This window comes from Anopheles darlingi, chromosome 3, assembly GCF_943734745.1.
Source record: "Anopheles darlingi chromosome 3, idAnoDarlMG_H_01, whole genome shotgun sequence".
NCBI lineage: Eukaryota > Metazoa > Arthropoda > Insecta > Diptera > Culicidae > Anopheles > Anopheles darlingi.
In genome coordinates, this window is record NC_064875.1 from 33660939 (window position 1) to 33674529 (window position 13591).

Sequence of the window (13591 nt, forward strand, 5' to 3'; positions counted from 1 at the left end):
CAAGAAGAAGAAGAAGAAGATATGGGCAAGTTTGGTGGTTTTATCAAGGAAAGTACCTGATTTCACTCTTTTTCGGATGTTTAAATGATTCATCTCTCTATTTAAGATCATTCGAGCGACCGAGTTATGTTTAACAGCGAGTGAGCACGGTCCAGGAACGCTAGCTAGCTCTTGTTCTAGGCCGGGTGGCAAGACCTACGGACCGATACCATATTGAAACACTAGGAAGAATTTTGAGAATATTTGCATAAACTTTAACTTTCGTACCACTTTTCGTGAATTTGAACGGTCGTAATACCATAGAAAAGCGAAAACAGCTCCGAAAAGAGCGTTCCCGAAGTAAACATCCCACCATCCCGTGAATGTCAAACTCTGAAGTTTTTTCTAAAATACGATCGGGGATTTGTTCTGGATAAAGCTACCTGTCTTTTTAAAGTACCTTGGCTTAGTCTGTGCTAAAGTCGCAAAGCAAACTATCAGAAATTTCAATGATAATTTATTTCACATTCCCATGTCGCTATCGCCGAGTGATCACAAGCGTCGCAGTTTCTACACAAGCGTAGCGCGATTGTCGCAAAACCAAAATGTATGGACAGCAATTTGGAATCGCGCGCGCGACAATCGCACACCCCTGTTGCGGTCGCTAAACAGTGAACCGAACTGTCAAATTCTCATCATTTTTCTAAAATCCGCGAGGGGGATTGTTTTACATGACACCACCTCGCTCTTTAAAACACCTCAGCCTGGCCCGTTGCCCACGGCACTAAACTGTTCCGGGAATCGGGAAAGAAGCTATCTTCACAAGCGATAACCGCGTTAATTCTCCGCGAAGCATTCAATTAAAGTTTTCTTCGAGAACATCTTGAACCTCTAGAACTTTGCTTTCCAAAATGCCGCTGAAAGCCGTTTGTGTGCTGAATGGTGAGGTTAAGGGCACCATTTTCTTCGAACAGAGCGTAAGTATGAATTCTTTGCCGGCCGCAAAAGCGACCACACTTCCTTGATGGTGAAAACCAACCCGTCTTTCGCCGCCGAACCCCCGATCGAAGGTTCGCGATGGCTTCCGGATCGATGAGAATTTATGTAATCCTTCTTCATGTGCCACTTGTAGTTTATAACATGATTTAGTTGGCAGAAAATTGCTCCAAAAATGTTTTTAGCATGATTGAAGTATCAGCTTCCCTTCCCCTCACCCTTGCCACTTGACTTGTAAATTGCATGACCAAGCATATTCGAGTTGATAAGTCATAAGAATCGAACAGGTTTCCCTTGTTGCACTCCCTTCGCTGTACTTGTGATAAACAGAAGATTGTTGAATCGCTAATTGATTGCGTATTTGAATAATTTACTTGTTATGCAGACAGACATGACATTCCGCAATTCAGTTGCGCATAAATAACAAGCGCCACCATTTTCAGAAGTAAAAAAATGTTGCTTCTTATCATTCGCGTCGCCATCCATTCTGTGGTCACTCCTAATCGGTATCATTACGCACATTTTAGGTGGAATCAGACCCAGTCAAGGTCACTGGTACCGTAACCGGTCTCAAGCCAGGCGACCATGGTTTTCACATTCACGAGTTCGGCGATAATACTAACGGATGCATTTCGACGGGAGCGCACTTCAATCCCCACGGTAAAACGCACGGTGCACCAACGGCCGAAGAGCGCCATGCCGGCGATATGGGCAACATCGTCGCTGATGGATCCGGTGAAGCCAAGGTCGATCTGACCGTGTCGCAGATTGCGCTCAGTGGATCGCTGAACGTCGTTGGTCGCTCGCTCGTCGTCCATGCAGATCCGGACGATCTGGGACTGGGTGGCCACGAGCTGAGCAAAACTACCGGCAACGCCGGCGCTCGGCTGGCGTGCGGAGTGATTGGATTGTGCAAAGCATAAACCACCACCTCGCCTACTACACGGCTGTCAGTGTTCGCGCTGTTCCACATCACCTACTCATAACTACTTTGTCGCATCTCAGAACCACGTACCAGCATCGAAGCATGCCGTGTGCGCGTTGGATGCGTGAATGCTGTTATCTATATTCCATGGGAAGCGGGATTCCTTATTTGTGCTGCATGTATTGTGGGGAGGCAAAATTAGAATAAACCTGTCATCATTATCTATCACCTGTTCTAGGAGAACATTGGAGAACTATTCTGTAATCTGCTCCACTGGAGGTTGTCGCGTTTATTTCTGGCTACACTATCTGATTCCAGGGCACATCGGTGGCGGTAACGGGTGCGATCGAAGGTTTACGACCCGGCAAGCATGGTCTGCATATTCACGAGTTTGGTGATTTCTCGCGTGGTTGCCTTTCCACCGGACCTCACTACAATCCGGACGGTAACGATCATGGGGCGCCAGAGGATGAAAATCGTCATGTTGGCGATCTCGGCAATATTGTGGCCTACAGTGGAGGCTTGGCAAAGGTGCAGCTAGCGGACACCAAGATTACGCTCGTTGGTGAGCGTAGCATCATCGGCAGAACGTTGTCGGTAACGGAGTTTGAAGATGACCTTGGCCGTGGTGGTCATGATTACAGCAAAACGACGGGCAACTCAGGTAATCGGATCGCCTGTGCGATCATCGGTGTGGCACGGGAAGAGTATTTCGCCGAGCGATTGCATCTGACCACCGATCAATGACTGATTGGACGATATTAGAAATAAAACGCTTCTCTCTTCTGCTGTTTGGGAATTGTTATCCGCTATATTTTAACACCTGCGGCCATGGTTTACTCTAAAAGTTTAATGAACAAATCCATTCCTCCACTGTCCTGTGCTTCACATGTTGTTATCTGTATGAAAGGTGTTTCCCCTGTCGCGGCCGTAGTTGTGTTCGCTGAGACGCTCGATGCTGGTGCATCATCAACTGGGTTCAAAGTTTGTACGGATTGCTGCACGGTGGAACTGGGCGCGATCACTCGCAAGCTTTCCTTGTTCTCGCGACTGTCCATGCTTTTGTTGATAAAGTGTAACATCTGCTGTGTCTTAACGGAAGGAGACGTGTGCGCTCGCCTCGTCACATTCCTGAGCGTGCTCATAAACTCCGCCGGTTTAATATCCTTATCGTAAACCAGTCCCTTTAAAATGTTATTCAGTTCCACGTTGTTCGCACTCCGCAGATCCTTCGGCAGCTGGCAGGGAATCTTCGTGATGCGGAGCTTGGTTTCGGTGATCGGTTCGACAACGTGCTTCGCATTAATCGGTTCGACCACTTTGTGTTTTCGCGGGTACTTAAACATGTTCTTCCGCATTCTCGTTTTAGTTTGTTCGACGGCTTTTAAGCATTTTTCCAACTTCCGACTCTTGGCAGGTGGCAGCAGGGAAGAACTCGCTGGTTCATTCTTGGATTCCCTATTCGCCAGGGGACACGAGGTTTCTGTTGGTGAAGTTGCGTTTGCCACTGATGTCGATGACCAGAGATCTTTCAAGATTTCGTCAAACACATCCACATCGAATGTTGGTATGGGTTTCGACGAAGGGGATTTGGTTTCTGCTTCCGCTGTGTTACGCTTTGTGTCCAACTGTGGGGGAACAAAGTCTACATTGAAATACGCGGGATCGAGTGTTGTCCCTGTGCCGGAGATATCACAGAACGGAACCACCTCGTCCGGATTTTCGTACTGATACACGGTGTTGGTTTCAAAGTTTTTGTACTTGTAGTTCCCAAACGGGTACATGCAGTCCGGTGCCTCACACTTGTAGATAGCTTCGTTGAGATTGATGTACATGTAGCGAACCATATTTCTTTGCTCTCGGCTCGTGCAGCGCGGGCAGGGAGTAGGATCGTCCTGTGGGAGCGCCGGAACACCGGTAAGTGGACAGTTTGCGGGTTGTGTGGCAAAATAGTCGCTTACCTTTGATGGGTCATCCTCGAGGAACTTCTTTCTGACCCTCACTTTACTTCGATTACACTCACCGGAACTTATTTCTTGGACAATCATTTCCATTAAATTTACCGTGTCCCGAGCAAGGTACTTTAAAAAGACAGGTAGCATCTTAACCGCTTTGACAGGTCACCATTTTGAATTTGTTTGACATTCATAGCAGGGCGCTTTTATCAACAAAACCACGTGAGTTTCAAGAAGAAGAAGAAGAAGATATGGGCAAGTTTGGTGGTTTTATCAAGGAAAGTACCTGATTTCACTCTTTTTCGGATGTTTAAATAATTCATCTCTCTATTTAAGATCAATCGAGCAACCGAGTTATGTTTTACAGCGAGTGAGCACGGTCCAGGAACGCTAGCTAGCTCTTGTTCTAGGCCGGGTGGCAAGACCTACGGACCGATACCATATTGAAACACTAGGAAGAATTTTGAGAATATTTGCATAAACTTCAACTTTCGTACCACTTTTCGTGAATTTGAACTGTCGTAATACCACAGAAAAGCGAAAACAGCTCCGAAAAGAGCGTTCCCGAAGTAAACATCCCACCATCCCGTGAATGTCAAACTCTGAAGTTTTTTCTAAAATACGATCGAGGATTTGTTCTGGATAAAGCTACCTGTCTTTTTAAAGTACCTTGGTCCCGAGTCATATTTTTGTTTTGGGTTCTGCTGTTTGGGCGTGCTTTTTGAGGTTATCACTATGGTGCATGCTGGTTTGGAATAATAGTGCCTGATATTTGGCTAATTTAATTAATGAAGAAACATGAACAGCATCGTTAGCAACTCGTTTTCCTGGTTGGGTTTTAGTTTAGGGTTAGTTTAGTTTTGGGTATATAATTTTTTCCGTAATAAGGGCTAATGCTGAAACACCCTGTATTCCCTTTTCCCCAAAGCCTTGGCTACACGAAGCGTAAACGACCGAATTATAGCCTGAACATATTTACAAGCTCAAAGAAATGATACGGAATCTGTTTTTTTGGATGATTTCCATTTTCTTGCTGAAATTCAGTTATATTTATAGCTAAAATGCAAAAAAAGGTAAAAAACCAAAACATACACCTCAACCGATTCAAATAATCTTAGCGGTTATCCAACGACAAAATTTTGCCGTTAGATAACCATAGAATGAGCCGGACACAGAAATACATGTGGAAAGTGGAGGAGGGGTGGGGAGGGAGCGAGAACATACCTAGTACATCGCTTGTACCTTCCCCCGTCCTTTCCAGATAGATAAAAAGATGACTTAGACATAATACTTGTCCCAAAAACATACACACCTTTTCAGTTAAATATCTTTGAAAAATACATTATAAACGTTAAATAGTGCTATTATACGGAAGAGGGGAGGGAGATGCCTTTACGGTAAAAAACCAATATGTACACCTCAACCGATTCGGTAGGCTAACCGATTCTAATTGCATACATTTAGGGGCCGAACATTTCAAACTTTGGCCGTTAAATAACCAGTAGAATGAACAAGAACCTTAAACATGATATTAAATCAATTTTTGTTGCTACCCAAATATTATCGATCTTAAATATTATATCGACTTTGAAAATGTAATGGCATCTCCCTCTCCTCTTCCGTAATAGCACTATTTAACGTTTATAATGTATTTTTTAAAGATATTAACTGAAAAGGTGTGTATGTTTTTGGGACAATTATTATGTCTAAATCATCTTTTTATCTATCTAGATGGGACGGGGGGAAGGGGGGGGGGTACAAGCGATATACTAGGTATGTATTCGCTCCGTCCCCACCCCTCCTCGGCTTTCCACATGTGTTTCTGTGTTCAGTTCATTCTATCGGTTATCCAACGGCAAAATTTTGAAATGGGTATCCCCTAAAGTTATGTAAATCAGATGAGGTGTATGTATTAGTTTTTTAGGTAAAAAACCAATATATACACCTCAACCGATTCGGTAGGCTAACCGATTCTAATTGCATACATTTAGGGGCCGAACATTTCAAAATTTGGCCGTTAAATAACCAGTGGAATGAACAAGAACCTTAAACATGAGATTAAATCAATTTATGGTGCGAAAAACTACCCAAATATTATCTTTCGACAGTGAAAATGTAATGGCATCTTCCTTCCCTCTTCCGTAGTAGCACTATTTAACGTTTATAATGTATTTTTCAAAGATATTTAACTGAAAAGGTGTGTATGGTTTTGGGACAATTATTATGTCTAAATCATCTTTTATCCATCTGGAAGGGACGGGGGAAGGTACAAGCGATGTACTAGGTATGTACTCGCTCCCTCCCCCACCCCTCCTGCACTTTCCACATGTATTTCTGTGTCCGGCTCATTCTATGGTTATCTAACGGCAAAATTTTGAAATGGATAACCGCCAAAATTATTTGAATCGGTTGAGGTGTATGTTTTGGTTTTTTACCGTTTTTTACCCACCTTGATTTTCATTTTTCTGAATTGGTGGTTTCCAGGAGGAATTACGTCCCAACGGTTTTCGTTATCGATTTTTGAAAACTCGAGCCACAAACACAAGTGTTCGAAAAATATGAAACTGCTCAATTTTTCGAACATGAAATAATTCACCTTTTTATTACAAATTAAAATTTCAAATGCTAAACCGTAAAATTGATGGAAAATCGTGCTGGAGGGACCTGGACCGTAATGTGAATGAACTTCAATAAAAGCGAATCGAATACCACATACATTTTATATTAGACAGGATCGCTCCGCTTGAGGCGAAAATAAATAACTCAGCATCAATGATAACTTTTGAACTATGCTTTATTTTTACAATTACCCTTCTACACGCTGGCTTTCATAGGGAGCTACGATAAAGAGAGTTATTTACATTTACTGTAATAGGAAAAGGGCAAAAGTAGTGAGTACTTATGTACAACATGCAAAATAACACGCTATCATCGCTATCCTGCTCCTGGGATTGTGAGGGAAAGACTGAAGTGAGAAGAGTGGATGCAGCTTGATCCGATGGCCTATGTACAACAAGCCATCAATTTCTGAAACGGCAGTAGAAATGACTTTCGCAAGCAGAGCGCATGTATTGCTATAACCATAGAACGAGAGGATAATTAGATTTGAAATAAATATTGTGAAAAATAAATAGCTAACGTAAAAGACGAGTTCTAGACGACGAGCTAGCGGGGGAGCTATCTATCCTGCTTTACACTTAAAGTGGTGCTTTTTGCGCGGAATGCCCGTGGGTCCATCGGTCAGCTCACAAATGTGCAAGCCGATACGTTTCAGGGGGTGGCATTTCGTTTTCGGATTACCCCACCGTCCGTTGAACTTCATCCATTTGGGTCGCAACGAACTGCGTCCTGCAAGATGATAAACGAGGAACCGATGTTAGAAATTAAGTTCTGTTACTAGGCATTGATTTGTTAAATGTGTGTGTGTACCTTTGGCATCATTCTCGTGAATGAGCTCCACATTTCGCCACGTTGACCAAGGCATACCAAATCCATTGATGTCGTACAGGCGCGGTACGCGTACGAATTTATGCTTTCCCGGTGCCGTCCACAGACCATGGGAACCTTCGGCAGCGAATAGTACCGGATGATTGCCGGAAGTGATGACGGTTTTCGGGAAGGTTGGCTGCTGCAGAATACCTTTTCTCGTTTCTTGACTGTGATACTCGAACGTTCCCGTCAGACGTTCGTAGGAGTAGAATGCACCGGCATCGTGCGCCGACACGTACATCTCCTGTATGGTTATGGCATAAAAGTAAAACATGTTATGTAGTTAAAGAGAATCCCCAGGGGCGGCCCAGGGGCCGCTTGTGTCGCATATTTCGTAAAGTAATCATCGTTCATTACATCGGGCTCACGTCTACCACGAAAAGAAAGGCTCATGTGTTCCCAGTCGCCAACGTGACTTCCAAACTCCTTCCTAGTGCCGAGACACATACCGAATAGCAATGGTATCGGCCACGGTCCGAATGGTCCCAAATCAATGGTGCAGATGACTTTTCCCTAAAAATTATGACACTACTTTCAATACCCTTTTCACGAAATATCGGATATGATATGTATAGCAAAACTCCCCATACCTGACTATAGGGATAGAACATCCAATAGGTGACATGAAAGTGAGGATACTGGGAGGAGCTGTCGTCCGGATAGCGTGCTTTGTCATGCCTACGCTCAGTAATGGTTTCCCATTCCTCATTCTCGTCGCTAGGCGACGCATTTTCGATTGATTCATCCGTATTGTATTGGATAGTGTTGTCTCTTATGCCAGCAGCCGCCGACTCAACGATGGCTTTTCTTGCTGTTGCATCCGAAGTAGCGTGCGATTGATTTGGTGGTGATGGTGGCTCAGTAGTAGGAATGTTGTCTTCTTGAGCATCTCTTCTCCGTCTGCGAATCAATCGGATGCTTTTCTCTACCTTATCCACAGCCTGCCGTAGATTGGGTTGCAGTTCAAAGATGTTTTTGGGCGTCGGTGCGTACGGGTTGCGCTTGTACGGTGGACGATCTTTAGCTGTATATGTCACTTCTAATTCGTTTGGAGTACACATATTTAATACAAATGAATTAACCCATATGTATTAACGCCCGATATGACCGAAACTTACCATTCTCTTGATTATTTATACTATGAAACACCGGGGGGCTGGTGGACTGGTACGAGCCCGTCGTCGTTGGCAGTGGAAATGGCAAATGGCTGTCTGGCATGTGCAACATGATGCCGCCGGTTGCCGGTGCCGGTTGCCTGCTGCACGTGCTGATTACCGCATAAATTGGCACATCTTCTTTAAGAGGGTTCTGCCCATGGATGAAGGACTCCTGGTCGGCGATCAGCTCGTCGACATTGTTGTTGGTCACGAGGTACCAATTTTTCGACTCATTGCCGATGGGCAGATCGAACAGTAAATCCAACGATGTGGAAGCGTCCTTGAAGTTTCGTTTGTTGCGAAAGCGTCCTTGCTGCTGCTGCACTACGGGATCGTAGTACGAAAGCTCGTTGGTCATACCATTGTCGTAGCTGTTTAGATCGTCAAACTCCGTAATCTCGCTACCCGGATAGACGGTCACGACCTTGGCTTCCTCCGCATGGACTTGCTCAAGAAACTTGGACACATCCCCGGGCATGTACTTTTCGTTGGGCGCCAACCAGACCAGGGGAGCCCATTGCTTCACCAACGATTCTACTACAGGAAGAGAGCGAGGAGTCAGTTTAACTTTTTTTTTCACCCAATCTTAAGAATATCTACAGTATGAAAAAAAATCTCTGCAAGAAGTTACGGTTTGGCTATGTCAAACATAACTCAAAAAATAACAAAAAATAACACTAACTAGCGGTTGCTTGAAAATCGGGAGCTAAAGGTCTTCAACTGAAGATGTTGATAGAGCCGTTTTTTTAATGAATTGTCTAGTAATAGTTGTCTAGTAACTTTAATGCATAATTCCATTAATTTTGAAGATACAGCCATCGATAGGGTCCAGAAAGATGCAATTGAGATAACAAAAAAAGTCAAATGCGTCGTTGAAATGAGAAGAAAATTTTTTTACATTATTATTGTGAAGTAAAAATTCTCTATTTGCTTCATTCAAGCTGAAAATAGGTTTCAGATACGCATTCTAAAAGGCTGCAAAATCAATGGAATCATAAAATTTAGCATTGTAATGTTGAATATTTAACAACGAACATTTTGGTATGGCTGACACATTCCTCGATTACAATCGAATCGAAAAATCTGGTCGATTTTGGAGAGTAAATTTAATTAACACGGAACCATAAAAGCAACTTATTATTGCAAGGAATTGTAACTGATAGGAAAGAACAAATGCACCAGAAATACCTGCTATTGTGGTAGAATTAATAATCAAACAGACAAACATGACAAACATGTAAGGGTGGATAAACTTTTTTGGCGTGATTTTCGTACTTTACTCGACTATTTTTGTAATATATTTTTTTCTGAGGGTTTTTTTAAAGTAAAAAAAATGAACAAGAACACAAAAAGAATCTATTGATATATGATTTTTTATTTTTTACATAGATGTTTGGAGGCAACAGCCAAAACGTAAACTTATTGCAGCGGCGTATATACTTTTTTCCATAAGTCCACTGCATAAGATAGACATCCCGAAAAAATGTAAAAATTTATTAGTGAAGTTCTAAGCACTTTTTTGTGAGCTATTTATCATTGCAAAAATATTTATCTCGCTCTATAGAGTAATTTGAGCAACAAATAAAATAACTTGTAACACTTTTTTCGCGAAAATAGGATACCGAGAACGTATCTTTCCGTAATAGATCTCTGACTTAAATGGTGATCGAAGCTCCCAGCGAACCGACACTAGTAGCATTGGATTCAGTGGCATTTGCTTGTAAATAAGCCTATTTAAAAAGGCCCAGTGAGCTCCAATTGGGACTTCTTCTAGCCCAAAAAAAATTGATGATTTTCGCTAACTATATTTAGACGAATTGAGTATGGCTCCATTTTGTTGACATAAAATATTTTCAGACATGTCGATATTGCTTTTTGAAGAAAACTGAACGTGTTTCTTCATATTATGGATACAGAAAACAGTTCAGTATGAATTTTATCGCTGAATTTTATACAAATTTAAAGTCCATTGGACGGAACTGCTCCAAACATCATAACACCAGTGGGATGATTGGTAAGGAACTTTAATTTTATGTTCTCCATGACATCCTTGGGTTTCCGGGGTTACCAGAACACATCCGCACGAGAACGTTATGCTGCAATGACTGTAAACAGTTTCTCGTCAGAGAACACGTTCTTCGTTTGCGTGCAAAACTCGATTATTATCGACTTTGCGAACATTTTATTGGACCGCCATCGTTGACAGCACAATTGTTTCTATTTCGTTTGCTAGATATGAGCTTTACGAATACACTAATACTAGCTATATTTTCATACCGACTAGTCTTGGAAACAAACTCCCGAGGTAAAGTGCCTTTTTTGCTGGTTTTATAGGACACTGTATACAAATGCAAAGTGTTGTGCATCGAGCTACATGATATTACTCAATACATATGTAGAAGATGATGGCCACCAATCCACTGATATACATGTTTAGGACTGGCCTGGTCTGTTAATTAATCTCTTAACAAATCGACCTCGATAGAAGTAAAACAAATTGCGATTCGACCGATCAGTCCGATATTCTTCACAAAAAAAAACTCATTTTACGAGTAGGAGCCCATGACGCTTACTATGATTGTCATTTAATACACTTTTCCGCTTTTCCGAGGAAGCGTCTCCCAATAGCTCTGCACACTAATATTGATTCATTATGTTCCTAATCTAAATACTCGGAACAACATTAGAATAACTATCTCCCTTAGCACAGTATAAGAATCTTGTTTTGTTTAAATCCTTTTGTGTTGTATTGCACTGAAGCGATTTCCATCAGATCCAATCAAACTGATCAGAGAGCCGTTCAACTGAAACATAGCTTCTCTTTCTTTTTCGCAATTTTCAGACCCCAATCGCCGATCATATTGGAATTTCGGTGCGGGGTTTGGTTTTGCTTAGGTGTGTAAGTTTTAGCTGCAGCTTCGTCCGTTGTAAGATGTGTTACTCAACAAAACTCTCGCGAATCGTTTCAAAGCTGTACCAAGCAAGCCCCAAAGTCTGCTTTCATGGTCGCTGCTGACCTGAGGAGGGGATCACCCAATGCAATAGTCTCTTGATATGACCATCTCCACTAATAGTCATTGTCTTTCGGCTGTTTTTAGCTCAGCATCTAGTAAGCATGTTTTAGAATTTTCAATTAATTTAGCGATTGCTCGATACAAAAGGCTAGATGCTAGAAGATTTTAAAAGAAAAGGAAATAGTTTTCTTCATTCATTAAAAGCAATTCGGATCAATATTGGTTCAAACTCAAATGCCTAAAGATGGTCTGGTCCGATACTGGTCTATTTCCTTCTTCCTGCTGAAAGAGTCCCCTCTTATTCTACAGAGCTCATCAATCGCCTGGAAGCGTTTTGATGTCCTGCGGTTTTACGACTTTGAATTATCATCGAACTAGACTGAAGACAAAAAGGGTGTCGTCGTCATTGGAAGAGGTAATTCAGGCCGCGCCACACTTTTGCTTTGAAGGAAGAAAGGAAGATTCGCGGACAAACTCTCTGTTACCTTAACCAATGCGCGCGAACCAATTACGAAAACGAGAAAGAAAAGCATGCGTCTAGCAGTTCAAAGCGCTTTTAGTTCTAAAAAAACAACAAATGTTGTTACGGCCACAAATGTTTCTTTTTTGTTACGGCCACTGAGTATATTTTTTTACTTCGCCGCAAACCGTTGGCTCAGTATCTAGTATCACATCGTATCGTATCGACCAAAAATGTCGGGAGAGGAGGAGTTGGTGGTGGCTATCAGCCAACGGGGGGAGATGGCCGGTCGGTCGGTCGTTCGTTCGTTCGTTCGTTCGGTTGGGTCGCATGATCGTGCGCAAAAGGTAGTCACGGGCGCTGGCGCGGGCGCGATCGCGCGTTTCTCAAACTTTCACTTGTTTCCGCAGACACTGACGGACCGGGCCAGACCAGGCCAGGCCAGGCCGGACCGGGCCGGGCACCACAAATAATGCAGTGCGATCCGGTCCGCGGTCTCAGGTCCAAAGTCAAGTTCATATCAAGGCTGGTGAAAGAGAGAAGGAGCGACAACTGCGGCGGCGACTCCCGCAGGCCTCGACGAAAACCTAGGCAACCATCACCATGACTGCAAGCGATTCGCGTGAGTGAAAGGAGCAGCGCTCCCGAAAATGGCTCGCGGAGATAATGTATTATTTGACGCGTAGCAGCAGCAGCAGCGGCCTTTGCTCTAACTCTACTGCACACGGAAGGGTTCCTTCCCCTTTCCCCCCCGGGGGGGGGGGTGAGGGAACGGCGGCTGCACCTACCTATTTCTCGGTCCGACAGGTGCTTCAAGTCATCGCTTTCTAATGTGTGACATTTTAGTGCTGATAGTAATCCCAAAAAGATGAAGCAAATACTGTGAATCGGTTTCATCAAGTTCATCGTCCTACCAACCGAAGGCAAAGGACACTATCGGGGAGATGGTGGGGGGCGGTGGCTCGGCTCGGTGTTATCGAACACGGAAAAGGGGGTTTCCGTCGGGCACCGTCGTTGCTGGACATAGAGGCTCCGCGCGATAGGCTCTCCAACACTACTCACTAGACAGAACAATCAACACTCTAGTAAGCACACGCACACACACACATTGTATCACACGCACTGCACAGGTCTCGCGGGTGTCCTAGAGAGAAAGAAAAAACACAAACGAGGGAGGAGAACCGATTAGCTCTTCCTCCTGGAAGCCCGCAGATGCTCAGCCAGCAGTCTGCGAACGTTGCTGGTTGCTTTTGGTACGGATCGGATCACTCGCGATCACTTGCCCGGTCCCACATCCAAGGCACACACACACAGAATACACGTTGGTTAGAACTTTTCGGAGGGACTGGATTTCACTGGCACTTCGGCACTTCGGTTCAGCTAGTTTGCTGCTTGCTGGTGAATTCACTCGAGGCGAACTCCTATGATCGTTAGGTACCGTTGCAGCTACTCCATCAGCTCGCAGCTGTTTCTGCAGCAGCAGAGCATTTCTCATAATTAGCACAAGGGGTACACGGAAATGCATTCGAAAGCGTCACAAACGAAATTACCGACAGGCAGGCAGGCAGGAGCACCAAAAACCAAGGGACCCCAACGCTGTATGAAGTGCACAAACC

The 13591-nt window shown here is 43.7% G+C and overlaps 3 protein-coding genes across 4 annotated transcripts; 1 reads left to right on the forward strand and 2 right to left on the reverse strand.

Moving 5' to 3' along the window:
- Nucleotides 1-727: 727 nt before the first annotated feature.
- LOC125956184 (superoxide dismutase [Cu-Zn]) lies at nucleotides 728-2699 on the forward strand. Of its 2 annotated transcripts, XM_049687803.1 has the most exons (3): nucleotides 736-956; nucleotides 1503-1874; nucleotides 2219-2699. In XM_049687803.1, exons 1-3 carry the CDS (start codon nucleotides 891-893, stop codon nucleotides 2645-2647), a joined length of 867 nt encoding a protein of 288 aa, XP_049543760.1. In that variant the 5' UTR covers nucleotides 736-890; the 3' UTR covers nucleotides 2648-2699. The 2 variants fall into 2 exon arrangements, with proteins under 2 accessions (XP_049543759.1, XP_049543760.1); XM_049687802.1 differs by lacking the exon at nucleotides 1503-1874 and having other exon boundaries at nucleotides 728-956.
- On the reverse strand, nucleotides 2494-3968 carry LOC125956167 (uncharacterized). The gene is made up of 2 exons (XM_049687779.1): nucleotides 3862-3968; nucleotides 2494-3795 (listed from the first exon to the last, which is right to left on the reverse strand). Exons 1-2 carry the CDS (start codon nucleotides 3952-3954, stop codon nucleotides 2737-2739), a joined length of 1152 nt encoding a protein of 383 aa, XP_049543736.1. The 5' UTR covers nucleotides 3955-3968; the 3' UTR covers nucleotides 2494-2736.
- A 3012-nt stretch (nucleotides 3969-6980) lies between these two features.
- LOC125956152 (uncharacterized) lies at nucleotides 6981-12963 on the reverse strand. The gene is made up of 6 exons (XM_049687741.1): nucleotides 12764-12963; nucleotides 8463-9038; nucleotides 7935-8383; nucleotides 7702-7857; nucleotides 7285-7588; nucleotides 6981-7203 (listed from the first exon to the last, which is right to left on the reverse strand). The coding sequence occupies exons 1-6, from the start codon at nucleotides 12879-12881 to the stop codon at nucleotides 7037-7039; spliced, it is 1770 nt and encodes a 589-aa protein (XP_049543698.1). The 5' UTR covers nucleotides 12882-12963; the 3' UTR covers nucleotides 6981-7036.
- Nucleotides 12964-13591: the final 628 nt, after the last annotated feature.